General features: G+C 44.9%; 1 protein-coding gene across 8 annotated transcripts; it reads left to right on the top strand.

Moving 5' to 3' along the window:
* LOC100764833 (zinc finger and BTB domain-containing protein 34) lies at nucleotides 1–25,244 on the top strand. Of its 8 annotated transcripts, none has more exons than XM_027423751.2 (3): nucleotides 1–60; nucleotides 3,222–3,341; nucleotides 18,748–25,244. In XM_027423751.2, exons 2-3 carry the CDS (start codon nucleotides 3,310–3,312, stop codon nucleotides 20,270–20,272), a joined length of 1,557 nt encoding a protein of 518 aa, XP_027279552.1. In that variant the 5' UTR covers nucleotides 1–60; nucleotides 3,222–3,309; the 3' UTR covers nucleotides 20,273–25,244. The 8 variants fall into 8 exon arrangements, with proteins under 8 accessions (XP_027279552.1, XP_027279555.1, XP_035301920.1 ...); XM_035446029.1 differs by having other exon boundaries at nucleotides 46–60; nucleotides 2,745–3,341; XM_027423752.2 differs by lacking the exon at nucleotides 1–60 and adding an exon at nucleotides 144–671.
* The last annotated feature ends 1,870 nt before the right edge of the window (nucleotides 25,245–27,114 follow it).

Here is a 27,114-nt window from a genome sequence, read left to right as displayed (position 1 = left end):
CGGGCGGCGGCGGCGGAGGGGGCGCGCGGGCGGGCAATGTGAGCGCGGCGCGCGGCCCAGGTGAGGTTGGCGGGTCGCGGGCGGAGGTGGCAGGGTCTGGACGACCCGTGGGGCGGCTGTCCGGTTCCTCGTGGGTGAGGCGGGGCGGGCGAGACGCTGCCTGGCCAGTGCGGGGGCCGGCCGGGCGCGGTCCTGAAGCCCGGGCACTTACCGGAGGCCAGGCGCTTGGCCCCGAGGGCTGATCCAGGGCAGCCGCCCTGCACCTCTCCAGCCTCCTGTCCTGGGCGCTTCGCTGTCCCTCCTGTTCCGAGGGCTCTGAGTGACCGTGGCTCCCGGAGAGCCAGTCCCGGCCTGGGGGCGTCGGCGGAGGCTGCCCTGCAACTGCTGCCTCCGGCCAGCGCCCGGTGCCCGGTAAACAGGCGGCGCGTGTTAAGCTTGTCCGGGGAGGTCTCGGTGGTCACTCGGGCACAGCTGAGGATGGACTGGGGAGGGGGCGTGTAAAACACTGCTTGCCTAGGCCAAGTGACTGCGTTGGGGTTACTCACATCTGGGACGCTCCATCTTGAGGTTTTCAGCACGTCTCTTCCATGTTGGGCCTCAGTTTCTCCACGTGAGAATTGAGAGTTTAGATGAACTCGCTACAGACCCCTCATGCTGGAATATCTGACATTGTAAGTAAGGTCTGTGCCTGGTTCAACATGCGGGGCAGTTTTACTGAAGACACCCCCCCCCCCCCACACACACACACTTCCAGATGTAGACTTTTTAACCTCTTCGTGCACTTTGTCCCAGGGAGGTTTAAAATGATTCCCAGAAGCGTTTTCTTGGCCATAGCTTTACTGATCCTTCGTCGTTCCTTGCTGTCGTCCATAGTTTTCCTGTGAAGCATTTTGCATGCAAGCATTTTGCTGTTTGTATTTGCCCATTTTTTTTTCTTTGTTCCTTAGTCTAGGCTGTTTTTGCTTCACATCTGGATTATTGCAACAGCTTCTTAGCTGGTCTTTGACTCCAGAGGTTTCACCCTCCCCCATCCTTCCTTTATGCTAACGCCAAACTTAGTATAGGAAGTAAAAGAAAAATAGTTGAGTGCTTGCTTGCTTAGTAAATGTCAGAATGCTGTGAGTGGCGGGCAAAAAGAGTCAAAAGCACCCTAATCCCCAACCAAGACTTTACACTGGATGTTCAGACATTGCCTGTGAAAAGGTAATGTCCATGAGACAAGGTTGTGTGCTATGGAGAGGTGGAGGTCATTAGGGGCGGTGGTGGTACTTAACCCTGGGGGTAAAGTACAAGTAGGGGGGAAAGAAAGGATCTATGGAGTTAGTGACTAGACCTACCCCCTGGCTGAGGGCTAAGGTGGGAGAGGAGTAAGAGGAAAGATTGAAAGATCTTGAACACTAGGCCAAAGTTAAAACTATTCTAGAGGCAGGCGTATTCCAGCAACAGGAGGGAGGGTTTGCTGTGCAGGAGGTGGAAGGAAGAGGCTAGAGGCTAGGAGGTGAGCTGGGGGCCATGCCAGTTAGACCACTGATCACAGCTGAACAGTGTCCTGCCTGCTGTGTAGTGTCTTTCGTTTGCTGCTCCCCTAACCCCCGTTCAAGGGTCTTTTATTCCTCTCACCTGAACCTGACTTTTCCTGGCCTCTGCTTCTCTAGGTTTGTCCAGGTTCTGACTACCTCTAGGGCTGCTGTTGCTCCAGCCCTCTGAGCACATTCTCCATTTCACTTCCTTCAAACCCCTGCTGAAGATATACTTCCTCCAAAGGGTGTTCCCTCGCCGCCCTACCCCCATGCCTTTGTGGCACTGGGACTCTGCAGCAAGCTTCCTTGGTTGTTGAGCTTATCTTGGCCCAGCTGAAGCAGGAGTTTTGTTTAAAGACACAGAATGTGAATGCTTCTTTCAGAGTCTTCTGCTACCTGATGCTGGAACTGGGATTTTGATAATGGGTCCTCAAATAGTTCCTGAATTTTGTTGGTAAACAACTTTTTTTTTTCTTAAAGGAGAAGCTGTTTAATAATTAGCTTTCTCTGTCCTCTGTAACTACTGGTATTTAATGCTGCAATTCCAGGTGGAATTTTTCAATTATTCTCAGATGCAGAAAGAACAGAAAAAATTCTGTGAAATATTAGTGTTTATTCCCTGATCCAGGGAAAGAAAAACGTGTAATTTTTTTTAGGGAGGGTTTGAGACTGGGGGGGGGTTTCTCTGTGTAACAGCCCTGGCTGTCCTGAAACTCACTCTGTAGATTAGGCTGGCCTGGAACTCAAGGAGATCCACCTGCCTCTGCCTCCCAGCGCTAGATCAAAGGTGTTCGCCGCCACCACCCAGCTCTAAAATATTAATTCTTAAGTCTAAGGCTGTGGGGAAAGAAAGTCAGGTCTGGGATCAGGTCTGGACTTGAATCTCAGCACAGCCACTCAATAGCTATGTGAAGCCAAGTGATTTATCACATTCTCCAAGCTTGCCTTTTTTTTTTTCTTTTTTTTTTTTTTTTTTTTTGGTATTGAAGAGTTAGCCCAGGGCCTCATACACACATGTTAGGCAAATGCTCTACTCCTGAGTTACACCTCCAGCTTGAGCCTGCCTTTTCTTACCTGTAACGTGAAATAAAGGCTGCATTGTTGGGTTGTTACAGGTGTGTGTGTGTGTGTGTGTGTGTGTGTGTGTGTACTAGTGCCAGGGTCAAGTGTCAGGTGTCCTTCTCCACTGCTCTCCCCCACCTCCACTTTCATTTTTTGAGACAGGGTCTCTCATTGTATCTGGAGCTCACTATTCAGCCAGACTGGTTGGCCAACAAGCTTCTCCTGACTCTGCCTCGACAGTGCTGGGATTACAAAGCATGAGCCTCTGTGTGTGGCATTTTACATGGGTGCTAAGAATCCAAACTGAGGCCCTCATGCTTGCATGGTAAGCACTTTACAAACCGAGGTCTCTCCACAACCTCTGTGGAGTTTTCATGATGATGGCACACAAAGGAGGTAGCAAAACTTAGGAACTGAAGATATTAGGTGTGGTGTATCAGAGTGGAGTGAAGATGAGCTGCCAAAGTCTGTCTAGCTGATAAACATGTCTTTGTCCTGCCTTCCAGGTGAAGCAAGAATATCAGGTATTGTGACCCAGAGTCCCGTCATTTATATTCCCACTAATTTTCATGTTACTTTAGTTGAAATTCTGTTTCATGCTTTCAAACATCTTAATTGTGTCCATTTAATGTTTTGTAGCTGACAAACTGCTGAATTTAGCTTAGTGAAGGTCACCAACTGAGCGCAGTTAAGCTTCTAATGGTTATTTTCTGTTGATGTTGCTGGCATGGAAAGCACCCTGGAAGAATGCAGTTCAAGGTGAGCCTTTCTAACCCATTTGTTATAAGAGGTGAACATGTGTATTTTCCAGATCTCCTGAAAAGCCAGCCATGAGTAAATAAGCTGCTGCGCCGTGGTTTATATTGAGGTCTTGCCTTAAAAAAGCTTACTCCTGCCTGAAACAGATCCTCATGATTCAAATGTGAGATCTAGCCAGGAACAGTGGTGCAAAAAGCTGATACCTTATTGGGGGGGCTGAGACAGGAGGATCACTGAACTCAGGAGTTTGAATCCAACCTGGGTAACATAGCAAAACCCTATCTTTAGAAGAAAAAGCAAAGATTTCAAAACCTACTTTACCAACAGAATAAAAACTAAAAACAATGAGTTTGAAAACTATTTGAAGTATTTAACCAGTTTGACACTATGGCCCCTTGCCACTATGTCAGACCAGCTGACTTTGTATAGGAGGACATCTTGATGGAATTTGTTTTGCCACTTGAAGTTGGTCATGAAGATTAGCACCAAGAAAAGCTACACGCCTCACCAGGATGCCCAAGTTAAAGTCCTCTTCCTTCTGAGAGGTATATGCTTTAGCTTTGGAGACTGACAAATGTGGTTTCAGTTCCTGGCTGGGTCAGTTATTAGCTGAGTGACCCCAGGAAACTCCTTGTCTCTTGGAGTGTGTCTCCTCATCTGTACAGTGGTGATAGTTGCAGCATCTGTGTCTACTGCCAGGAAGACCTCCTCTGCTCAGTGTGCCCAGCAGGAGCTGAGAGCAGCCAGTCCTCACTGTGGCTGCTGAGGTTGAAGCTGAAGCTGCCATTCCTCTCCACTTGGAAAGCTCAGAAGCAGCTTCTGATGTTTTGCATTGACTAAGACAAATCACACCCTCCCCAAATTAGTGTATCTGGGCAGACCTGGAGAGTCTTAACGCCTCGCTCAGAACTGTAACAGTTGGGATAAAAATGTTCTCTCACATGAATTAATGCAGCAAGAACTCTAAACTTGTTTTCCTTTAAATTAGGAAGCGCCCGCCCTTCATGAATATCCATCACAGAATGCCATTTCCTCCCTGTCTTTTTTCTTTCTTTTTTTTTTTTTTCATTGCATTGAGTTTCATCAGTATCACAATGCTTCCTGCAGCCCTGCTGCTCATCGGGCTTGCTGCAAGCCTGGGTTTGGAATCACAAGTGTCTTGACTGGGAATAATGGTTCTTTCTAGTACCTCAAATGCTTCCAAATGTGTCACCTTCCTTTCTTTTCTTGGAAGTGTAACTGGGCATTTTAAAAGGAAGTGTAGAGTCTCCTGAAGCTGCAGTGTTTCCAGGTGAAATGGGAGTCAGCCACCTAGGAGATTTTGCCTCCTGCCTGTCTGTCCTGCACCTCCAGGTTCTTCAGCAGGACAGTTTGAGTGCTGAGGGTACAACTGTGCTGGCAGTCCAGAGGTCTTGAGTTACCTGCTTGGTTTAGGATACATCAGCTGACCCACACTGAGAGCCTCCCGTGAGGTTCCTGCCTAAGCTCATCTGGATGTGAAACAACTCCCATTGCTTGGTATGTGCTTTGTTCTAGTTGTCATGGGGAGATCATTCTGAGGCTTTACCCATGATCATTGTGGAGGGTACTTTAGACCCACATGTGTTGTCTTGTCCAAGTGACATTTAGGAGTCCCTTGTTTGTAGGCTTCTCTGTGACACAGGTTGTAGTGTTCAAGGGTGTTAGCAAGTTTTTGTGTTTGTTTTCCTCACATGTAATATTAGGCATGGTGACGGATTTTACTTTCCAGTGGAAGTGGTGTTTAGGAGAGGATCAGGTTTGTTGACTCTGACTCGCTACTACTATGTTAGAGGACCTCTTTCTTGAGGAACAAGTGCATTCTTTGCCCCCCCCCCCCCATGCTGTAATGCCACATCCTCTCTAGTTATCAAAGTGTTGGTCAATCCCTTGTCTCTCCCACTCCCACACCATATTTCTTACTGCCCACTGGATAGTATAAGCTTGGCTTGTCCTTTCTGGACTCTCTTGTCCCCCAGCATGGATGTCAGCCCACACCACGAGTCCTTGTGACTCCTCTGGACTCGTGTTCACTGTGGCTGCCCCAGAATTCATTTCCACCTCTAGCCCAGTGTTTGAGCCTCTTCACGTGATGATATTCCTGCCATACTTCTTGTACCAGGACCATGGCCACTTATGCTTTGCATTTGCTAGGCAGGTATCCTACCACTGAGTTAAATCCCTAAACCCTTAATGGGTCCACTTAATATGTGTATTTTTTTAAAATATTGGTTACAATTTGAAAAAAAAAAAAGCCCAGAAACCACATAGTCTAGAAAGATGGGAAACAATAAGAATAAGGAAAAGGTGTGTCTCAAATGCATAAGCATGAGTATACTATTTTGTCATTTGTTACCACAAAGCTATAATAAGTTAGCTTATCAACATGTATGTATGCAGTATTATCTTGAGTCAGAGACAAGAGGATTGCTACAAATGGCGAATTTCTAGGTGAGCAGTCTAGAAAAAAAAAAAACAAAAAAACAAACTAGGCAGTTTTAGATCATAGCTGCATGAATTGCTGCTGTAATTCCATAGCTGCCTCTGCCTGGATGCTCTGCCATGCTTACCAGCTCCAGTAACATAGATGTGCCAGTGAAAAGTGGACTCTTGGGGTTATTGTGTGGTTCTCATCTGTACTACCTGTAACATAGTACTGTGCCAGTAGACTGTTCCTGATGAGACTTTCAATCAGGAGCAAGTTATTAGTGATTAAGTTTTTGTTTTTGTTTTTTTGAGACAGGGTTTCTCTGTGGCTTTGGAGGCTGTCCTGGAACTAACTCTTGTAGACCAGGCTGGTCTCGAACTCACAGAGATCCACCTGCCTCTGCCTCCCAAGTGCTGGGATTAAAGGCGTGTGCCACCACCACCCAGCTTGAGTGTATACACATTTCAGCAACATACATGAATATACACTTCTGTAACATGCATGTATACACACTTCAAGTACTGTATCTATTATAAATTCTTTCTAAGATCATTTTTATTTCCTTCATTTATGGCGGTTACACTTGCATGTCACTGTGCACTTGTGGAGGACAACTTGCAAGAGTCAGTTCTTCTACCAAGTGTGTCACAAGGGCCCAGTTCCAACTTGGGTCATCAGGTTGGTGGCAGGTGCCTTTACCTGCTGAACTATCTCTCCAGCCTCTAGATCCAGTTTTTAGCAATTACTTTAGAACAAAAGCCTTTCATGTGCTGATAAATACCACCAAATTATCCCTGAGGATTATATTTGCCAGCACTTAAAAGCTTGCTTACATCTAATGGCTTAAAAGTGGCATCCTAAATCTTGGTGTGCCTCAGTGGTGGAGTGTTTGCCTATCATGTGCAAGGTCCTGGATTCAATCCCCAGTACAGCCCCGTACTAAAAAAGTGTCACTTTTTTTTTCTTTTTGTAATTCAAATGTCTTTAATCCTGAATAAAGTTAAAACATGTTTTTGTGGGTTTTTGTCTTTTGTGTCTTTTTCTTTTTAGCTGTTAGTAGCCTTTACCGATTCTTCAGGAAAAATTTTTGTGTCAGTTCAATTTGAATAACAAATTAAAGAATTTAAAACTAGCCCAATATCAAATCTGTATGCATCTCCTGTGGTGATATATTGTTTATGATCTAATAAAGCCGCCGAGGATCAAAATGCAAAGCCAGCCACACTGGTTAACCATAGAAGCTGGCCGGTGGTGGCATACACCCTTAATCCTAGGACTCGGATGGATCTCTCTGTGAGTTCAAGGCCACCCAGGGCTACATTAGAGTGAATCCTCTAAAAGAGAATTAGAGCTCATGCCTTTATATAAAAGACAGGAGCCCCATGTCTCGGGTGGCATTCTGAGATTTAGTCTCCAGCCACGTTGAGGAGAGTTCATGGAGACAGGATCACCCTTCAGGGTGAGGTAGATACAAGAACTAGTGGCTGGCTGTGTTGCTTCTTTGAACCTCAGCTTGAAGCTTGGAAACCCAACTTCAGTCTCTGGGTTCTTATTATTCGTGTTACAGTTTCCCTTCAATTTGCCATTTACCTGTGGCCTTTTGGAGAGGTGTGTTTTTCATCAGACTTTTATATGTAGTCCTGTATATTTGTCTGTGTGCGCCTTTATGGCTTCTGGAACTGATGTCATGCCTGGGAGAGCTGTTAAGCCAATGTATATGAATTCACCCAGCTCCTCTGTTAGTTATTTTTTGGTAATACACAAGTCTTTTCAAAATACTATTGTAAGAACACTGATGGTGTTCGGGGGAAAGCCAGAGCCAGCTGAACATTGCTTACTCATTTTTAGGACACTAGCAAGCAGGCAGCTGCTTTGAAGGCTCCAGGAACTGTGTTCTGTATCGGCCAGGCCTTTCATTTCATCCTGCCCTACAGTGACATCCCCTTGTAAGAGTGTGCCTTTGTGCCTCCTTTGTTCACACCCATGTGAAGGAACAGGGTTAGTCACTGGTGCCCCTTCTTAGCTCAGTATGTGTATACTTTCTGCTTGACTGTGTCCATCTCTCCCTGTTTCTACCCAGTGCCCTTTTCTTCTAGAGCTCCCTCAGGTAAAAAACAAACAAAGTCACTATGCAGGGAAGCCTTGGAGCTGAGTTTCTCTTGCACTTCACAGCAGCACTTGTGTGCCATCCACAGTGCAGTGGTGTGTGCGTTTTTTCTGGTGGACCATGCAAAGCTTTCAGGTAACCTTGCCTACTAACCTCCTGCCATCTGGTCTTCTCTTAGGCCTTCTGTTCTCTTCTCCTTTGGTCTGTGGGAGGAATGGTAGTTGATGGACTAACCCCTCTCCCTGTGGCCATGCCGACAGTGCTAGGCTGCCTGAGTGGCCTCCCTGAGTGTGCCCAAACTACTCCTTAATGGAGCTGCTGCCCTGAATTCACCTTGTTGATTAGACCTCCTTTCTGCTTAGAGCCTCTACCCCCACCCCAGTGTCCTCATGGCTTACTCAGTCCTGCGCATCGCTCAGTTTACTCTTGTTCTTTAACTCCAATCTCAGTGCTGCTTTGCCTTCTTTTGAACTTGGCCTGAACCTGTGTTGCCTTGGTGGCATTTGGTCTATGAGATGTCCACCTTGAATCACCAAAGGGCTGTCACTTGAGCCCTAGGTTTGTGATTTCTAATTATGGCTTTTGTATAGAGTGAGTGAGTGCTTTTTCTTAAAGCAGGTTTAATGAGCTGGAAAAGGGGCCTGAGGAATACAAGGGCATCAAACTGACCTTAAGAAGAGATTATGTACTTTACTAGGGGTGCCCCCCCCAAAGTTTTCCTGATCATAGCTTTACGTATACAAGTTTGTTTTTGCTGCTTTCAGAAAGGATTTGTTTGTAGCCTAGGCTGGCCTCCTGTCTTCCTGCTACTCTGCTGGGAGGAGGTGGTTTTGATCTGGAAAGAGGATACTTTAAACATTTGTTCTTTGAACATCTGTTACTAAAATGCCTTCACTTATCGATAGGAAGATGCTTGCCTTTTGCCTCTGTCACCTTCCTTCCTCTTCTGCCTCCGCTGCTTCTCTTCCTCTTCTGGGCCCATGACAATGGTGCTGGGAAAAGTCAGCCTCTTAGAGTCTTGGTTTCCTTGTCTCTAAAAAATTGGGATGCACAGGGGCTCCTTGAAGTAAGGCATGCAAGCCTCGACATTCTGCCTAGCATGAACCCAGCATCTAGTAAGTGGTGGTGTTTGATGGTCATGCCCAGGAAGGTGAAGGGGAGTGACTGCAGGTGACACTGAAAGAGCAGGAAGATTATTTTCCCAATGGCTGAATAAGCAGAAGATAGAGAAGACTATGGAGCAGTAGGCAGTTTAATTCCTTGTGTGTTGGAAAGCAGTGCTTCATGTTCTTATCCACAGTATAGCTTTAACAGACAAAAACAAAATAGCTATTAATGGCACCATAGGAAAAAAATCCAGCTTTATGTGCTTGTTTTTAAAGTCAAAATATTACAGGGTAAATAAATGACTAGGGCTTTTTTTCCCCCCAATTATAATGTGCAAGTGCAAGAAAGACATGATTAATCTGCTAAATTAAAGAACACTGATCCTAATGTTTTTAGTGAGTGGAATAATCAAATTCATTATTGTTTTCTGAAGCAGCTGCAAACTTAATCTAAATGAAAAATGAATATAAATCACATCTCTGCATTATCAAAAATGAATTCCATTCCCATCTCTCCCTGGGCTGGGAGAAAGCTGCATTAAGCCCATGTCAAACTGCAAGACGGGGACTTTTGTGAGTCTTTGCATTCCCTGTGGTTTGCTGTGTGTAGGAGTGGATATTGAGTGAGTATTTCCTATAAGTGTAGAGAAATAATTTAAGTCCCCGGTTAGTATGCCATTTAGTGATTGCAATTAAATCTTAGTGCAGCACAAATGACAGAGGCTAATTTCCTTAATTTACAAAGAGTTCTGACAATCCAGTAAAAAGGCAACTGCAGGCAGAGGATTAAAAAAAGGCAGTTAAGAGACTGGCTGCCTTCAGCCTGCCATTGACAGATTGCCATTAAGTGTGAGAAACATGGCAGCCCCATTGATAGAAAAACACATGCACATCAGAAGGGAAGGAGGTACGTTTTCCTCCCTCCAGTTAAGCAAAGGTGAAATAGTTTAACCCTTGATGCTGGTAGTTCTGGGGAGTAGCTCTTCCCTATGGTCTGGGACCAGTAGTCACTTGCCACCTCTTAGAAGCTTCTTTGAAATGCAGAGCCTCTCAGTTCTTCTGCAAAGAGTTACAAAAGAGCTGAGATGTCTGTAACATGTCACTGTGTGTGTAATGACTGATTAGTTTGCTTCCTTGTTTTGGTATCAGTTGACATTGGTTAAACACATGTGTCACAGCTGTGAAGTTGGAAAAAATGAGGTTGATGAGTAAGTGCTTCTATAGGAATATTTTAAGGTATATTAAATATATTTTTTAAAGAATTTATGTGTGTTTGCGTGTTTGTCTGTATGTGCATCACATGTATACAGACACCCAAGGAGGCCAGAAAGTGTCATCAGATACCCTGGGACTAGAGTTAGAGATACTGTGAACTGCCATGTGGGTGCTGGGAGCCAAACTTGGATCCTGTGCTAGAGCAGCCAGTGCTCTTAACTCCTGAGCTCTCCAAACCTAGTTACATTTCTTAGGACCTGGGCACACGATGTACATGTTCAGTGTTCTCTGAGGAACTCCAAGAGTGCTTTTCCTTTAGAAGAGGGCACTGGAGTGGGAGAGTTTTGTTATTTTCTATATTTCTATACTATATTCTGAAGTCTTTTGATATGCATATATTTTTACTTTAAAGACATACTTATTTAAAAACCTAATATGAGGTAGGCCTGTTGAAATTCCATGCATGGAAGAATTAAGAAGCTGTTGTTCCTAATGAACAGAGAGAGGATCATAGGGGAAGTTGACATCCAGACCCAGTCTCTGAGTTCTGTCCTGGGACCACTAGTATAAATCCTGCCATAGGGCATGAAACTTCAAATTAGTCCTTTCGTGCTCCTTAGAGTCTGGTAATGTGCCTAGAACTGAAATTGCCTGTGAACTCAGCTTGCCATCTCCAGTAGCTTCTTCCTGAGTGTGCCTTGTTAGCAGCTCTGGGGAGGAGTCTTCAGATCTCATTGGTGCTGCCGAGGAAAGTGTCACTGTATGGCCTGAGACAGTGCCTTCTTTCTCCTTTGGCAGAAAGATGGGATCCTCTGGTGTCAGCCCTCCCTGGTGTGGTAGTGTGCTGCTTTCCTGTCCCGCTGCTTACAGCAGCCACCTGAGAGAGGAGGGAGGCCTCTAGAAGCCTCTTCAGCTTTATGTGCCATCTTAACATGTGTGCCCACTCTTGCTTTCTTGTCCCCCCCCCCCAGGACTCCACACCTTCCTTTCACCCTTTATTTGCTGTTTAGGCATATTGTGCTGTGAGACACGGTGACATCTGACCTTTTCTTAGGTGAGGGCTGTACTTTTGAAAGCCTTGCCAAATGAAGATTATATCTCTTGTTAAATTTTGTTTACTGATGAAATGACTATTTTTCTCTGTCTAAAAGGCTATTTTTAGTCCTTGTTTTTAAAAAACATCTGTTCATATTTGTGGAGTTTTCATTTGTGATATTTGCCTTTTATTGATTTGTGAATGTCATACTTCTCTGCCATTGATTTTGTAAGTTCTTTTCATAATGTTTTCTGTCCCTTTTTTCTTTTGGTTTTTTGAGAAAGGGTTTCTCAAAAACCCTGTCCTGGAACTCTGTAGACCAGGCTGGCCTTAAACTCAAAGAGATCTGTTTGCCTCTGCTTCCCAAATGATGGAATTAAAACCATTAGATACCACTGCCTGGCCTGGTCCTTTTTTCTAAGATTTTTTTTTTTCCTTTTTCTCGTTTTGTTTTGTCTTTTTTTGGAGACAGGGTTTCTCTGTATAACAGCTCTGGCTGTCCTGGAACTCACAGAGATTCTTCTGCCTCTGCCTTCTGAGTGCTGGGATTAAAGGTGAGCACCACCACTGCCTGGCTTTTGTAAGCATGTTTAAGATATAAAAGTTTAAAGATATAAAAGTTTGGGCTGGAGAGATGGCTCAGAGGTTAAGAACACTGGCTGCTCTTCCAGAGTTCAACTCCCAGCCCACAACTATCTATAATGGGATCTGGTGCCCTCTTCTGGCCTGCAGGCATACATGGAGGCAGAATGTTGTATGCATAATAAATGCATTTAAAAAAGATGTTAGTTTTACTTCTGTAGTTAGACCTCCACATTTATACATCAACATGCTTCTTTCCAGGGAATTCTATATAGGAAGGATTCAGCAGTGAAGTTTATTAAGTTCCCCAAACCCCCTTTTTTTTTTTTTTTTTGGTCTTTTCGAGACAGGGTCCTGGAACTCACTCTGTAGACCAGGCTGGCCTCAAACTCACAGAGCTCCACCTGCCTCTGCCTCCCAAGTGCTGGAATTAAAGGTGTGGGCCACCAACGCCTGGCAGCCACCTCTATTTAATAACTGTCCTTTTCCCCTTTCTTGTAATGGCCCCTGAAATGGCTGATCTCCACTGACTCCTGCAGCTCCCATGGCCTTGCTCTTCCCCTTGTGCCCTGCCCCTGCTGAAGCAGGAGCTCCCAGGGTGTCCTTCCGTCTTCATTCCTTCTGTGGAGACAGTTTCCCTGCAGGACTCTCACACACTCACAGATCTTGATAACCTGTATTCATCCTTTTGGTCTAATTTAAAGTAGCATTTGCTTACGTGGTCTTCTGTGACGCACCCTCACTATAAAAATGACCTAGCCTTACCAGCATTTATGGTGAAAGGATTGTAAGTCTCTTGGCCGCTTGTGCTGGACACACAACACAGCAGACTCGCACTTCATACTTAGAGTTAGAGCCCAGTTGTGTATTAAGGCTGGCTAGACTCCCCCCTCCCCCTCCCCAGCATCTGTCTGTGTAGCCAAGATTTGGTGTGGAATGGTGAGGAATTTAAAGCACCTTGTGATAATGTTTGCACTATTGGGCTAAATCAAATGCTTTTGTTGTTGTTGTTGTTTACTTCATAAGCATAACTGCTAGGTGACTAGGGTGTTGTTATACATCAATGGAGACTTACTTAGCAGTGATCAGGGCTCAGGGTGCTGTCTAGCTCTGTGCTGGGTGTGGGGATGCTTGTTTGGAGGATTGGTAACTACTAGAAAATACTGAACACATGTGGCTTGTATTATTAGACATCAATGTTCTAATTTAAATTTTTTTTCTTTTGTCATGTTTTGTTTATCGTGACAGTCTTTCTCTGTGTAGCCCTGGCTGGAATGTTCTGCAGACCAGGCTGGCTACAAACTCACAGAGATCCACCTGCCTCTGCTTCCCAAGTGCAGGATTAAAGGTGTGCTACTACCTCCCAGCTTTAAATGTGTTTTTAAAGAAACTTAACAAAAAAATTCTACTGGCCTGCATTATATTTATGAATTCATTTTAGAAGACAATATTCATCTCTTACAGCCAGGATATGTTTTTCTTCATTCACCCTTATAAAAGCTCCTTAAGATAGTAAGCCAACAAGACGGCTCAGTAAGTAGGGGCACTTGTACCAAGCCTCGTGACCTGAGTTCAGTACCTGGAATGCACATGGTGAAAGGAGAGAAAAAGACTGCCACAAGTTGTCCTTTGACTGCTACATTTGTGTTCTCTCATTCTCTCTCTTTCTCCCCCCCATACACATATACAGACACATACACACTCTGTGTACACTGTAAAAAAAGTAATGCTTTTTCTTCCTTTTGCTCCATTTTATTTATGGCCCCAGATTTCTTTTTCTTTTTTTTTTTTTTTTTTTTTTTTTTAAGCTTTATTCATTATATACAGTGTCTTGCCTGCATGTATTCCTGCAGGTCAGAAGAGGGCACCAGATCTCATAATAGATGGTTGTGAGCCACCATGTGGTTGAACTCAGGACCTCTGGAAGAGCAGCCAGTGCTCTTAACCTCTGAGCCATCTCTCCAGCCCCAGCCCCAGATTTCTTTCTTTCTTTCTTTCTTTCTTTCTTTCTTTCTTTCTTTCTTTCTTTCTTTTTAAAGATTTATTGATTTATTACGTATACAGTGTTCTGTCTGCTTGTATGCCTGCAGGCCAGAAGAGGGCACCAGATCCCATTACAGATGGTTGTGAGTCACCATGTAGTTGCTGGGAATTGAACTCAGGACCTCTGGATGATCATCCAGTGCTCTTAAGCTCTGAGCCATCTCTCCAGCTAAAAGGGTACCTGGCCTCAATTGTGAAGGTTTTTTTTTTTTTTATTTTAAAGATTTATTGCCCAGATTTCTTATAACTCCTTGCTGCTACTTGCTGGTTGTATCTCATTGTGACACAAAAGCAAGTGATCGCTTATGGTTCTGTTTAAATAGTCACCCAGTAATTCTGGTTTGTTGGTTTTTTTGTTTGTTTTGGTTTTTTTAATATTTTATTTACTTATTTATTTATTATGTATACAACATTCTGCTTCCATGTATATCTGCACACCAGAAGAGGGCACCAGATCTCATAACGGATGGTTGTGAGCCACCATGTGGTTGCTGGGAATTGAACTCAGGACCTCTGGAAGAGCAGTCGGTGCTCTTAACCCCTGAGCCATCTCTCCAGACCCCTGTTTTTTGTTTTTGAGACAGGGTTTCTCTGTGTTGCTTTGGAGCCTGTCCTGGAACTAGCTCTTGTAGACCAGGCTGTCCTTGAACTCACAGAGATCTGCCTCTGCCTCTCCAGTGCTGGGACTAAAGGTATGCTCCACCACTGCCTGGCTTCCATCTTTTCTTAAATGGTTGTATCCCTTCAGTTTCCTTTGTTGCTTTAGCTCAGGGTTCCAAACACAACGATGTTAAGAATGGTTATGGTCAAGCCAGGTGTGCACACTTTAATTCCAGTATTCAAGAGGCAAAGACAGATGGGTATCTATGGTTTGAGGCTAGCCTGGTCTGCATAGTGGGTTCCAGGACAGCAGGACTCTGTAGAGAGACCTTGACTCAAAATAGAAAAAAGAGGAGAAAAAAAGGGTGGTGATGGTAGAAAGCCTTGCCTGTCTTAGAAACCCTGATGGGATGCGTAACTGAAGTGTTTACCAGAATGTGCCCTAGGGAGCACTACTTCTTCGGAATACTAATGTCATACCTTGAGAGGAGAGTTCCACAGTTAAATGAGTTTGCAAACTGCTGAGTTAAACAGAATGCTGTCTGCAAAACCCTTTCAGATGGGTTATTATGCTAATGTCTTTTTAATCCCTAGGAGGTAAGGATGTTGGGGCTAGCACATGTTCTGTTGAATACATTTTGGGGAAAGAATGAATCTTTCTAAGGATGATGTCATTGCTTTGCAGTAGATATTGTTACGTTTTTAAGAGTAGTGCTCTATTTCTTTCTCCCTGGGCTGTTATTTCCTTACTCTGAATGGGTGCTTCCTTCTGAGATGGATTGTTGGCATAATGTTGATGCAGCTGGTGTTTCTTCTTTGACTCTCTGGTGCTGTGGGTAATCTTAGCAGCGCTCAGCCCTTAGCTGGCCATTCCTCGTTCTTGGCATTTGCAGAGGCCCTTCCAGTGCCTTAGATGAGACAGATGAGATGCTGCTCGTCGTCGTCCTCTGTGTCAGCTTTGTGCAGATGCACTGAGATGCCTCCCTGTCTCCACATGTTGTTACAACAGTGGGAACGGCCTGGAGATCGTTTGTGCCTTGGCACTTCTGTGTCTTTTTCATTTAGTTCTGCCAATTTTTGTTATCCTAAAAATATGTCCATTTCATGCAGATTTCAAATTGACGTCAATCAGAAGTCTAGGATAAATAGAAGCATAATATTCCTCTTTGATTAAAATGTTTGAACTCATTCTGACAAGATTGAAAATTCTGATGTGATCCAGTCAAACTAATTGATTGAAGCCGGGTGTTGGTGGCGCACGCCTTTAATCCCAGCACTTGGGAGGCAGAGGCAGGCGGATCTCTGTGAGTTCAAAGCCAGCCTGGTCTACAGAGTGAGTTCCAGGACAGACTCCAAAGCTACACAGAGAAACCCTGTCTGGAAAAACAAAAACAAAAAAACAAAACAAAACAAAAAACTAACTGATTGATCCTTTCCTGCAAGCATCTTAGAGTTAGACTTGTTTTACAGTCCTTATTCTCTATCTTTTTTCCGAGACAGGTTTCTCTGTAAGTTTGGAGACTGTCCTGGGACTCTCTTTGAAGACCAGGCTGGCCTTGAACTCACAGAGATCCACTTGCCTCTGCCTCCTGAGTGTTGGGATTAAAGGTGTGCGTCACCAACTGCCTGGCCTTTTTTTCCCCCCTTGGGGAAAATATGCTACTGACTTTTTTGCTTGCTTTTTGTCTTTGTTTTTCTAGCTCCTTAGTTGAGTCACTTATTTTCACTATTTATTGTTTAAGAAAAGAAGGCACTGACTTCCCTTGTACTTTTTTGTTGTAGATGATGCTTTCTGAACCTCAAAAGCTGCAGAAAAATTGACAGGTTTTCACAGTAGCCACTTGATCACTATGTGCCACTGTTAAGTTTACTGTATTTGCTTTATCACTTGTCTGTCCGTCTGGTTTGGGAGTTAGTGCTCAAGTAAGTTGGAAACCCGCAGACTTGCTCTCAGGCCCTTCTTGCTCTTCAGTCAATTCTTAGTCTGGAGTGTTTCACTTTCTGTTGGTTGGCCAGGTGTGATGGTATACTATGAGCTGAGCACTTGGGAAGAGCTGGAAGGTGAGGCCAGACGTCTCAAAAAGCAAAATCTGTTGGATGAATTTTAAAACAAAATTAGAATTGTTCTAGTCTTTTGCTTATCTTAGCAGCTATGTGCTAGTGTGTGTACATGTGTGTACATATACCATAGTCCACTTGAGGTTAGAGGACAGCTTTGGGACCCATGGTATGGGTCCTGAGAAATTGAACTCAGGTTATCTTGCTTGGTGGCAAGGGCCTTTACCCATTGAGCCATCTCACCAGCTCCTTCAGTGGTTTAGAGTGGTTCAGTGCTGCAGATTCCAGGTCAGAAGTGGTGGGAGCAGAGTTGTCCCAAGCATGCTAGTGCTGAGTATCATTGGAGGGTCCTGACTTGTAGTGTGCCCATCACTCTTCTTGCTTTTGCCTGAAATAGCTCTTCCCTGCAAGGGCTGTGCTTCTGTTGTCCTACAAACGTATATGGGGAAAGCCCGAGTCATGATTACACAGGAAAGGAGTTTGTTCCATTCATTGTGTTTGGGGTGCGGGACCCTTGAAAAATACCGATTAAAGTATGTGAGTGGTCACTGGGGAGACAGCTTATTCAATAAAGTGTGTGTGCACAAGCATGAGGATCTGAGTTCCAATCCCTAGTACCCATACAACAAAAGCAAGGAGGGCAGTGAGATAACCCATCGTCTGCCTTGAAGCCTGACAACTGGGTTTGCTCTCCCAGACCTTGTGAGGGAAAAAATCAACTCCCAAAAGTTGTTTTCTGACCTCTGCATATGCACCCCAGACATAATAAATAAAATGGGAGAGAGAGAGAAAAAAAAAAAAAAGCCTGGGACTGTTGTTAAGAGCACTGGCTACTCTTCCTAAGGACTCAGATTTGATCCCCAGTACCCACAGGGTGGCTCACAGCCATCTATCTGTAACTGCAGTTCCAGTGGATCCAACACTTAGTTCTTGCTCTGAGGACACCTCCGCTTCAACTACCACTGGATTTCCATACAACACATGGCTCAGGCCTTTGTCTTGCTGGAGAACACTGTACAAAAGCGTGGTAGCTTGACTAGCACCCTGGGGGGCCTCAACACTCTTCACCTGGCTGCCCAAATCTCTGCACTCTCCTGGTTCTCAGTGGTCACATCTACTGGGTAAACTTGAAAAATGCCCATGAATATTTACAGGACCCCTTTCTTTCCTCAACAAGCTGGGAATGTACATAGTACACAGGCATACAGTCAGGGAAAACACCTATACACACAATAAAAATGTAAAAACTGGGCTTGGGGACATGTGTCTGTTATCCCAGTACTCTGAGCTGGAGACAGATAGATTTGGAGATGTTGACCAGCAAGACTTGCCACTTGGTGAGCTTCCAACTCAGTGAGAGACTACTCTCAAAATATAAGAGAGAGAAGGAAGATGCCAGTATTGACCTTTGACCTCTATGAACATGCTCACACACATGTTCCTGTTCACACGATGTGTACATAAACACTAACATAGACATAAACCATACACAAGGCAGGATTTTGTATATAAATTGGAACATTTTTTTTGTAGATCCTTCAGAGACCCTCAGCAGTAGGTGAACGCTAATTATTCTTTTTTTTTTAATTTTTTATTTTTCAAGACAAGATTTCTCTGTATCTTTGGAGGCTGTCTTGGTCTTGGAACTTGCTCAGCTGGCCTTGAACTCACAGAGGTGCTCTTGTCTCTCCTCTGGAGTACTAGGATTAAAGGTGTGCGCCAGGACCATCTGGGGATAATTATTCTTTTTTTGGGGGGTGGGGGGGAGTTGAGACAGGGTTTCTCTGTAGCTTTGGAGGCTGTCCTGGAACTTGTTCTGTAGACCAAGCTGGTCTCAAACTCACAGAGATCCGCCTGCCTCTGCCTCCCAAGTGCTGGGATTAAAGGTGTGCGCCACCACTGCCCGACTGGGGATAATTATTCTTGAAGGGTGCTACTTTGCCTCAGCTGAGCCAGCACTCCTATGCATGCAATGTTTTACTTTGATCAAGTTGAGTGTTGAGCAAGAAGAGTGACACTGGACTAATTGATCATTCACTTATTTGGCTTTAGGTGAATTGATGGAAAAATGGAAGATAAAAACTAAGTAAGAGGAAAAATATTAAGGCAGACCTTAGGAGTGCTAGCTGTGGAGTTGATGTGAGCTCATATTTAACACTGCTTGCTTTTGCTGAGGAGCTCTGTTGAATTATGGATGCTCTTTGTCTCTGCAGATTACGCCCCGTGTCAGTAGAAATGGACAGCAGCAGTTTCATTCAGTTCGATGTGCCTGAGCACAGCAGCACCGTTCTGAGCCAACTAAATGAGCTCCGCCTGCAAGGGAAGCTATGTGACATCATCGTCCACATTCAGGGTCAGCCATTCCGAGCCCACAAAGCCGTCCTGGCTGCCAGCTCCCCATACTTTCGGGACCATTCAGCATTGAGCACTATGAGTGGCTTGTCGATATCTGTGATTAAGAACCCCAGCGTGTTTGAGCAGTTGCTCTCCTTCTGTTACACTGGAAGGATGTCCTTGCAGCTGAAGGATGTTGTCAGTTTTCTGACCGCAGCCAGCTTTCTTCAGATGCAGTGTGTCATTGACAAGTGCACGCAGATCCTGGAGAGCATCCACTCAAAGATCAGCGTGGGCGATGTTGACTCTGTCACCATTGGTGCTGAAGAGAATCCTGAAAGCCAGAATGGGGTGAAAGATGGCAGCTTCTTTGCCAGTCCTGTTGAGATCTCCCCTCCATATTGCTCTCAGGTACGGCAGCCTCCAGTAAGCAGTGATCTCCGGATGGAGACAACCCCCAACAAAGCCCTTAGGAGCCGCTTACAGGAAGAGGGGCACTCCGATCGGGGAAGCAGTGGCAGCGTGTCTGAGTATGAGATTCAGATTGAAGGGGACCATGAGCAAGGGGACTTGTTGGTAAGGGAGAGCCAGATCACTGAGGTGAAAGTAAAGATGGAGAAGTCTGACCGGCCCAGTTGTTCCGACAGCTCTTCCCTGGGTGATGATGGCTACCACACAGAGATGGTTGATGGGGAACAAGTTGTGGCTGTGAATGTGGGTGCCTATGGCTCTGTGCTCCAGCATACGTACCCCTACTTCCAGGCAGCCTCACAGCCGTCTAGCGGGCCAGAAGCTTTTGGAGGTCAGAGTAATTCCAGCCCATCCAGGTCCATGCTGAGCTGCTTCCGAGGCCGTGGTGCCCGCCAGAAGCGAGCTATGTCTGTTCACCTGCACAGTGACCTGCAGGGTGTGGTGCAGGGGTCTGACAGTGAAGCCATGATGAACAATCCCAGTTATGAGAGCAGTCCCCGGGAGAGGAGTGCAAGGGGTTACTGGTACCCATACAATGAAAGGTTGATCTGTATTTACTGTGGGAAGTCCTTTAACCAGAAGGGAAGCCTCGACAGGCACATGCGACTGCACATGGGAATCACCCCCTTTGTGTGCAAGTTCTGTGGGAAGAAGTATACACGCAAGGACCAGCTGGAGTACCACATCCGGGGCCATACTGATGACAAACCATTCCGCTGTGAGGTCTGTGGGAAATGCTTTCCCTTCCAGGGCACCCTCAACCAGCACCTTCGGAAAAACCACCCAGGTGTCACTGAGGTCAGGAATCGCATGGAGTCCCCGGAAAGAACAGATGTGTACGTGGAACAGAAATTGGAAAGAGATGTGTCAGCCTCAGAGATGGCTCTAGATTCCCGAATGGAAATCCACACAGTATCTGATGCTCCTGACTAAGGAGACAGAGAGGGACCCCTGAACAAAGCACATCAATCAATGCATAGCTGTGATTTGCTTTGTTGTAATCTTTGGTTTTCCCCACCATCTGGGAATCTCTTGGTTTCTTGGTAGTCTCTCTGAGGGCTCCAGGTGTGGCACTTCCTGTGTTTACTCCCTCTCTCCTCCTCTTCCTCTCCCTTCCCCCAAGGAGCTCAAAGCATGAAGGGCAGCATATCCAGGGAAACACAGGCTGACAGTATTCCTCTTCGGCTGAACGCGTCTCCCAACTCTGCCAGTGATTCAGCTATGCCAACTGGTTGACCCCATGTTCTCTGCCAAGAGGCAGGCACTTTTACTGTGGGTGTTAGCCCTAGTACATTTTCATGGAGAGAGGCTAGATGCCGTCAGCTGATAGAAATGGGTAACCTTTTCATATTTAAAATTTCTTTTAGTGGGTAGTTAGACAATTTATACATATATATATATATAATAAAGTGGTTATTATATATAGTATATATACATTCTCAAATTTGGGTTTATTCTGGGTGAGGTGAATGTAAGGAATATATAATTTAAATACAATGTGAACAGAGCTCTGACTCTGTTTCAACCCTGCCTACTATGTTAGTTTCTACCCTGCGTTCCCCTTACAGAAGAATGTCAGTAGATTTTCACGTATAGTAATCATTGTGTCCAAATGCAAGCAAAGCAAATCACAGTGTTCGTAGCTCTGCTTCATAACAAACACATAAACCAAATGCCATAAAACTCCTTCAACTGTAGTGGGAACCATTTGGAACTTTTGTTCGTTGTCCAGGTATGCTGGATGACCTGTGGTGCTGACCTTTCTACACAGTGTAGTGTTATACTAGCCAACCCCAAAGGAGCAGTGGTTTTCAAGGTTTTTACTACAAATCTACCTTCATTCCGTACTGTAGACGCATACATACCAGGTAACTAAATCAAATTGCTCCACCGTGAGTTAGTACTCTCACTAAAGGACAGGAATTTGTGTAGCACTTGCCTCCAAACTTCTCCAGGTAGTGTTGTGGTTTGTTGTTTTGTTTCCTTTTGGGTTTTTCTCTCTCCTCAAACAGCCAGTTCAGGTGCACAACAACTTTTTCTATGCAGTTCCCAAGGAAACTGCAGAACTTGGAATTTGTACTTTTTGTAAAGATATATACTCTATGGGAATTGCAAGCAATATATCTATCTTAGTATTGTATGTGCTAATGAGAGCCTCACTGGCTCCTCCACTCTCAGTGTTTCCTGCTTAAAGAAAAAAAGTCAAACCCTCAAAGATCCTCAGTGTGTCACCAAATTTGTGTGTTATGTCTCACCATTTTTGGTCACGTGGTGCTATTTTTATGTTAAGTATCTTTTAGGTCAGTATCGTCTAGAAAATGTGAAACCTACCAGTAGTAATGACTTAGTTCCTTTCCTCTCAAGTTCACAACTTGAAAAGAAACCTCAAAAGCGTGTGCTGGCAAACGGGTTGCTGTCTGAGTGGTGTCTGGTCAGTGCTTTGGAAAATGTGTTTGCTGTTAGGTTCATATACACCACCAGGCTTCACAAATGGCTCTGGTGCTGTGGACTCAGGCAGAGAGGACAATTTGGTAGGCAGTTGATGGGCCAGGTTTGTAGCTGGCTGCAGAGACAGCAGTACTCTAGTCTCTGCCTGAGTACCTGCACTCGGAGACTCAGACAGCCAGAAACTGAGGACCAACCTCAGAGGCTAGGAGCTAAGGAATACAGAAATAGATGTTTGCTGGTTTGCCATGCTTTTTTGGCTCTTAAAATACCAAGAATCATGGGTTTGGGGGGAGGGTTTTTTTGGTTTTGTTTTTTGTTTTGTGCAGGGGTGGTTGAGACAGGGTTTCTCTGTGTAGCACTGGCTGTCCTGGAACTCACTCTGTAGACCAGGCTGGCCTGGCCTCGATCTCAAAGATTCTCCTGCCTCTGCCTCCTTAGTGCTGGGATAAAGGCGTGGGCCACCACCACCAGCTTTTTGTTGTTGTTGTTGTTTTTATTTGAGAAAAAGTTTGATTCCAGCCCTTCCTTCATGTGTAGCAGCCCTGGTGCACATAGCGGCACCTCCTTAGCACACAGGATCTGCTCATAGGTGAACTGCTCGCCTCACCTCAGTGTTAACTCCTGTAGATGACTAATCCTGCTGCTCCCGGGAGTAGCTCTTGCTAATCGGGTATACGGTATGCCTTTTCCTCGTCAAACTGCCTAAGTCGGGGTTTGTTCTATCCCTGAAGCATTTGTTCAGCTGAGAAAAGCTGAGTGCCTCAAGGGAAAGATGGACCCCAAGTGTTTACCTACTTAAGTGTGTTCTGAGGTTTCAGGTAAATGTTTGTGATTTTTCATTTTCCTTACACAAATACATTTTTTTTTGCATTTTCTTTTTGAGAATTAAATACAAAAACTTTTTTGTGTTGTGATATCAGTTAAGTTTGTGACAAGAAAGGCCCCAAATCTAAGGACATGAGACGTCAAGCTCAGGGAAGGAGCCTCCTTTTCACTTAGGCCTGGGGCCTTCTGAGATGGTTCCAGAGCTTTCTATGGTGAGTGGGGTGCACTCGGGCAGCACGCCCATGTCCTGGCTCTTGTTACTGTCTGTCTGAACTTACGTACATGTAGTTCTTGTGTTTGTCAACTTGTTAGCTGGTTTGAGTTTACCAAAGAGTGACTTATCCAAAATTGTCTTTGACAAAAATATACATTGCTTTGATTGTACAGTTCAGGTTCAAACGTAATGGGACTGTTAGGGGCAGAAAACCAATTTGAGTTTTTAATGATCATGATTCCGCATTTCGCAAGTTGTGCTTGCTCCCATTCGCGTTGCTAACACTTTACTCTCTCCACTGCTAGCAGTGTTAAGAATGAATTCTCAAGCCATAACACAGTACTGTAAAGTTCACGGGGCTTTGAGGGAGGCAGTGGCCAGGCCAGCATAGCACTGCATAACCCGTATGCACACTCGCACTAGGTGCCTGCCGAGGGCTGTCCGTGCAGACAGGACAGCAGCAGTCAGTTGTGCCTAGCTGCATGAGGATGTGCCAGGAGAGCCAGCTTGGCCACACAAGCAGGCCTCTCTCCCTGAAGCTCACTGTGTAACTCCTTAGAGCGACTCCTTGTGGACAGCAAACCTGTCCCTGTACAGTTGTAGGTTAGGTCTCTCACTATAGCAGATGCAGAAGTCCACTAAGATAAACAATATGTGAAGACATCCTTTACAGTGAAATATGTCCTGCTTTCATACAGGCCTGTGCGTAATTGAGTCTCTTCTCAGCTACCTTTCCATGTTAGACAATGTGAAGACAGCCACAGCACCCTTCCCTACGACATTTACCCCATTGCACAAACTGTGAAAACATTTTATACTTTTGCTAACACTTGTGGTTTTCAATCCTTATGTTTCTTCTCACTAGTCCTCTGCCCTCTTGTTTCTACTAAAGCTGTAAATACATTTAGAAACCATTTGTAAATACAATTAAAAAGATGAATTCATTTTCCCGTTCAGTGGAAAAGCCTCCCAATCAATTGGCTCTGCCTTGGCAATTTTTTGTTGTTGCGTTTATTTCCTTCCTCCCTCCCTCCCTCCCTCCCTCCCTCCCTCCCTCCCTCCCTCTTTTTCTTTTTGAACAGCAGAAAGGATATTGTCGGTTCACTGTTAAGCAGAATATACTGTAGGACTAAATTGGTAATTTTTGTTTGTTTGTTTGTTTTTGAGACTGGGTTTCTCTGTATAACAACACCACCACCACCACCCGGCTCCAAATTGGTAATTTAAAAATCTTTCCAGAGCTTAAGTGCATGTCTTTTCTTTTACCCTGAGCCCAGACCATAAGCCTGCATCTTTTGTGTGTGATTTTAAATTTTAACAACCTAGATTCTGGGGAGAATTTGCAGGAACACAAAGCAAGGGCTAGGGAAATGGTCCATGTGAATGAACTCTACTTTAGGTTGGTGTGTTTTATTTTAAGCTTTCCACTTATTACTGTGATGTTTTTGTTATCACTGTTGTTAAATTCTTTAATGGTTTCCTGTGAAGCCTCCACTGAAAGGGACTCAAATATGCAACATCTAAACTATTTTCCAAGGGCTCATGCCCCTTGAATGGTGCTTCTAGCCTGGTCAGGGTTATTTATTAAATTTTATATATGAAAGTATTGGGGAATTATGTAAACTCTTTATATGAGACTATCTAGTTCTTACATCATAGATTTCATATACTCAGTGCAGCTGAACTGAAAGTTCAGCGAAGTCATTCACTCTGTTCCAGATTTGTAATGGTTGTCATGTGTGGTCTTCAGTAAGTGCCAGAGTTCCCACTGTTCTGCCAGGACTTGCCAAATCCAGGTGCCCCTGGGTCTGGCATATACAGGGCTATCACTGCTCCTGTTTAGCTACCGGAGTAAGCCTCCATCACTACTCAGTGGCAGATTGAGCACACAGACCTCTCACTGCCCTTCAGTGACAAGTATGCTGTGAACTCGGCCTCGGGACTTGAAGATCCAAGTCCCAGGCTGCTGTCCTGAGGTAAACTCGACTGCCTCCCTGACAATGACCGTTTTCCTAATGTGAAACAGCTCTTACCACTTTAGCAGTAGGGCTAACATAGTCTTCCGTTACAAATGGCTGAGCAATTTGAATGACTTCACATGGTGTCATTATCTTGCAATATAAACTGGTAACCTCACAACGCCACACTTCATCACCACGTGAAGTAAATGAAGCTAGCTAAGCGGATGCTGTATCAACTAGTAACTTGCCATTAAGGGTTATTTTATAGCATGAATTGAAGACTATTTATTCAAATGATATTTTACTCTTGTATTCATTTTGCTTTAGGTTTGTGACATGAATATTTCAGTGCTGCTTAATTTTGTTCTGAATTCTTGTTTCTTGCTTGTAAATGGCTTTTTTATGGTATAAAGTCAATGGAAATTGCTGTTTGTAAATAAAGATGCTGCTAGAGCAACCTTGTTGTGGTCTCTGTATTCCCCACCCCCACCCATGGCCTCTGGGAGCACACCCGCTTCTGATGAGTACCTGTTTCTCTAGCCACTGGTTTCCTGAAGGGCTAAAAAGAAGACTGAAGCAGCTGTGGTACTCTGATCCTTTCTTTTGTGGCCAAGACTAGGTGTCCTCAACACTAATGATGAATGTTTTCCCCACCAACCATAGGAGCACCCTGTGACAATCTTGGGTTCCTTGCCTGTCCAGTGCAGCCAGCGTGCAGTGGGGCAAGCTGTCCTATGCTTAGCCAGTTGGCAATGACCATGGCTGCTCCTCTTCCTTTTCTCCCACTAGTTTTGTAGACCAGGCTGGCCTCAAACTCACAGAGATCCTCCTGCCTTTGCCTCCCGAGTGCTGGGACTAAAGTCGTGTGCCACCACCGCCTAGCTCGGGATCCACTTTTGAAAAGTCTTGGTAGAATTAAGGCAGTAGAACCCAGAATCTGGACGATTGCTGCTTTGGCAATCAAGTTACTTCTGTATGACTGTCATTTTAACTAGTCACTTTCATCACGCATCTGGTCCTAAGAGCTGGCTCCAGAGAATATTCTAGATGATTTTTTCTTTCCTCAACCCCCTTCACTCTTTCCTCAGTTTTCTCTCTCTCTCTCTCTCTCTCTCTCTCTCTCTCTCTCTCTCTCTCTCTTTCTTTCTTTTTCAAGACAGAGTTTCTCTGTGTAGCCCAGGCTATCCTGGAACTGGCTTTATAGAGAGGGCTGGACTTGAACTCACCTCCTGGGTGCTGGAATTAAAGGTGTGTACAACCACTGCCCGGCCCTCCCTCAGTTTTCTAAGTATTAATGTGAACATCAAAAGGTGGCCATTGCTTTGACATTGGGACATCTGGGCTCTGAGACTAGATTCCATCACTGAAGTTTGTTGAGGCCTCATCAAATTTCAGCATCCTTGCTTTGATGGATGATTCTTGTTCTCCAGGGTGCTCAGGCTTCCTTCACCAGGGAGCCAGGCCTCTGGCACTGTGTAAGTAGAGAAAGGAATTGCTGTCTTGCCTGTGCACACGGAGACTTGCTGAGCCATTTGCAGGTCTCATCCACTTTCTCCTTACCCTTTAATCACAGCTTCTTGGTAACCATGGTCTTCTCTGTGTCTTCCTCACAGGTAGGCAAGCACGAAGCTAACCCACTCAGCCCTTCCTGCCTACTCTGATGTGTCCAGGCTGGTGGTAGAATGGGGGACTGTTAGCAGGTTACAGTACCAACCACCAGCTGTCTTCCCTCTTCTTCATTGGCCCCTCTTCCCTGTCCTGAATGGGCCTCTGGCCACCAGGCTCTTCTGAAAAGCTCCACTTCCCATTGTAGCATTTTGCTCATGAACATGTGCACACACACACATACACACATGACATAACAATGCTTTAGAAACTAATGTATAGGGAGGCTGGAAATGGCTCAGCAGTTAAGAGCACTGGCTGTTCTTCCAGAGGACCCGAGTTCAATTCCCAGCAGCCACATGACAGCTCACAACCATCTGTAACTCCAGTTCCAGGGGATCTGGTACTTTCACACCAACACATAAAGTTAAATAAATTTAAAAAAAGAAAATAATGCATAAAAGCATGTGATGTATGGGTGGGCACACATATCACAGCACATGTGTAAAAGTGAGAAGACAACGTGTGTTCTGTTCTCTGTACTGTCATAGGGGTTCCAGTAACCAAACATAGGTCATCAGGCTTGTGCAACAAGCATTTTAGACATCTCCCCCCCCCCCCCCCGAGACAGGGTTTCTCTGTGTAGCCCTGGCTGTCCTGGAACTCGCTCTGTAAGACCAGGCTGGCCTTGAACCCACAGAGATCCACCTGTTTCTTTCTGC

This window comes from Cricetulus griseus, chromosome 6, assembly GCF_003668045.3.
Source record: "Cricetulus griseus strain 17A/GY chromosome 6, alternate assembly CriGri-PICRH-1.0, whole genome shotgun sequence".
NCBI lineage: Eukaryota > Metazoa > Chordata > Mammalia > Rodentia > Cricetidae > Cricetulus > Cricetulus griseus.
This window is presented reverse-complemented; position numbering and strand designations above follow the sequence as displayed.

Excerpts from the sequence above, each read along its gene's own strand:
- LOC100764833 (XM_027423751.2), top strand. The coding sequence starts at position 3,310 with ATGGAAAGCACCCTGGAAGAATGCAGTTCAAG. Across the intron at positions 3,342-18,747 it reads CTGGAAGAATGCAGTTCAAG|ATTACGCCCCGTGTCAGTAG; the intron begins GTGAGCCTTTCT and ends TTGTCTCTGCAG.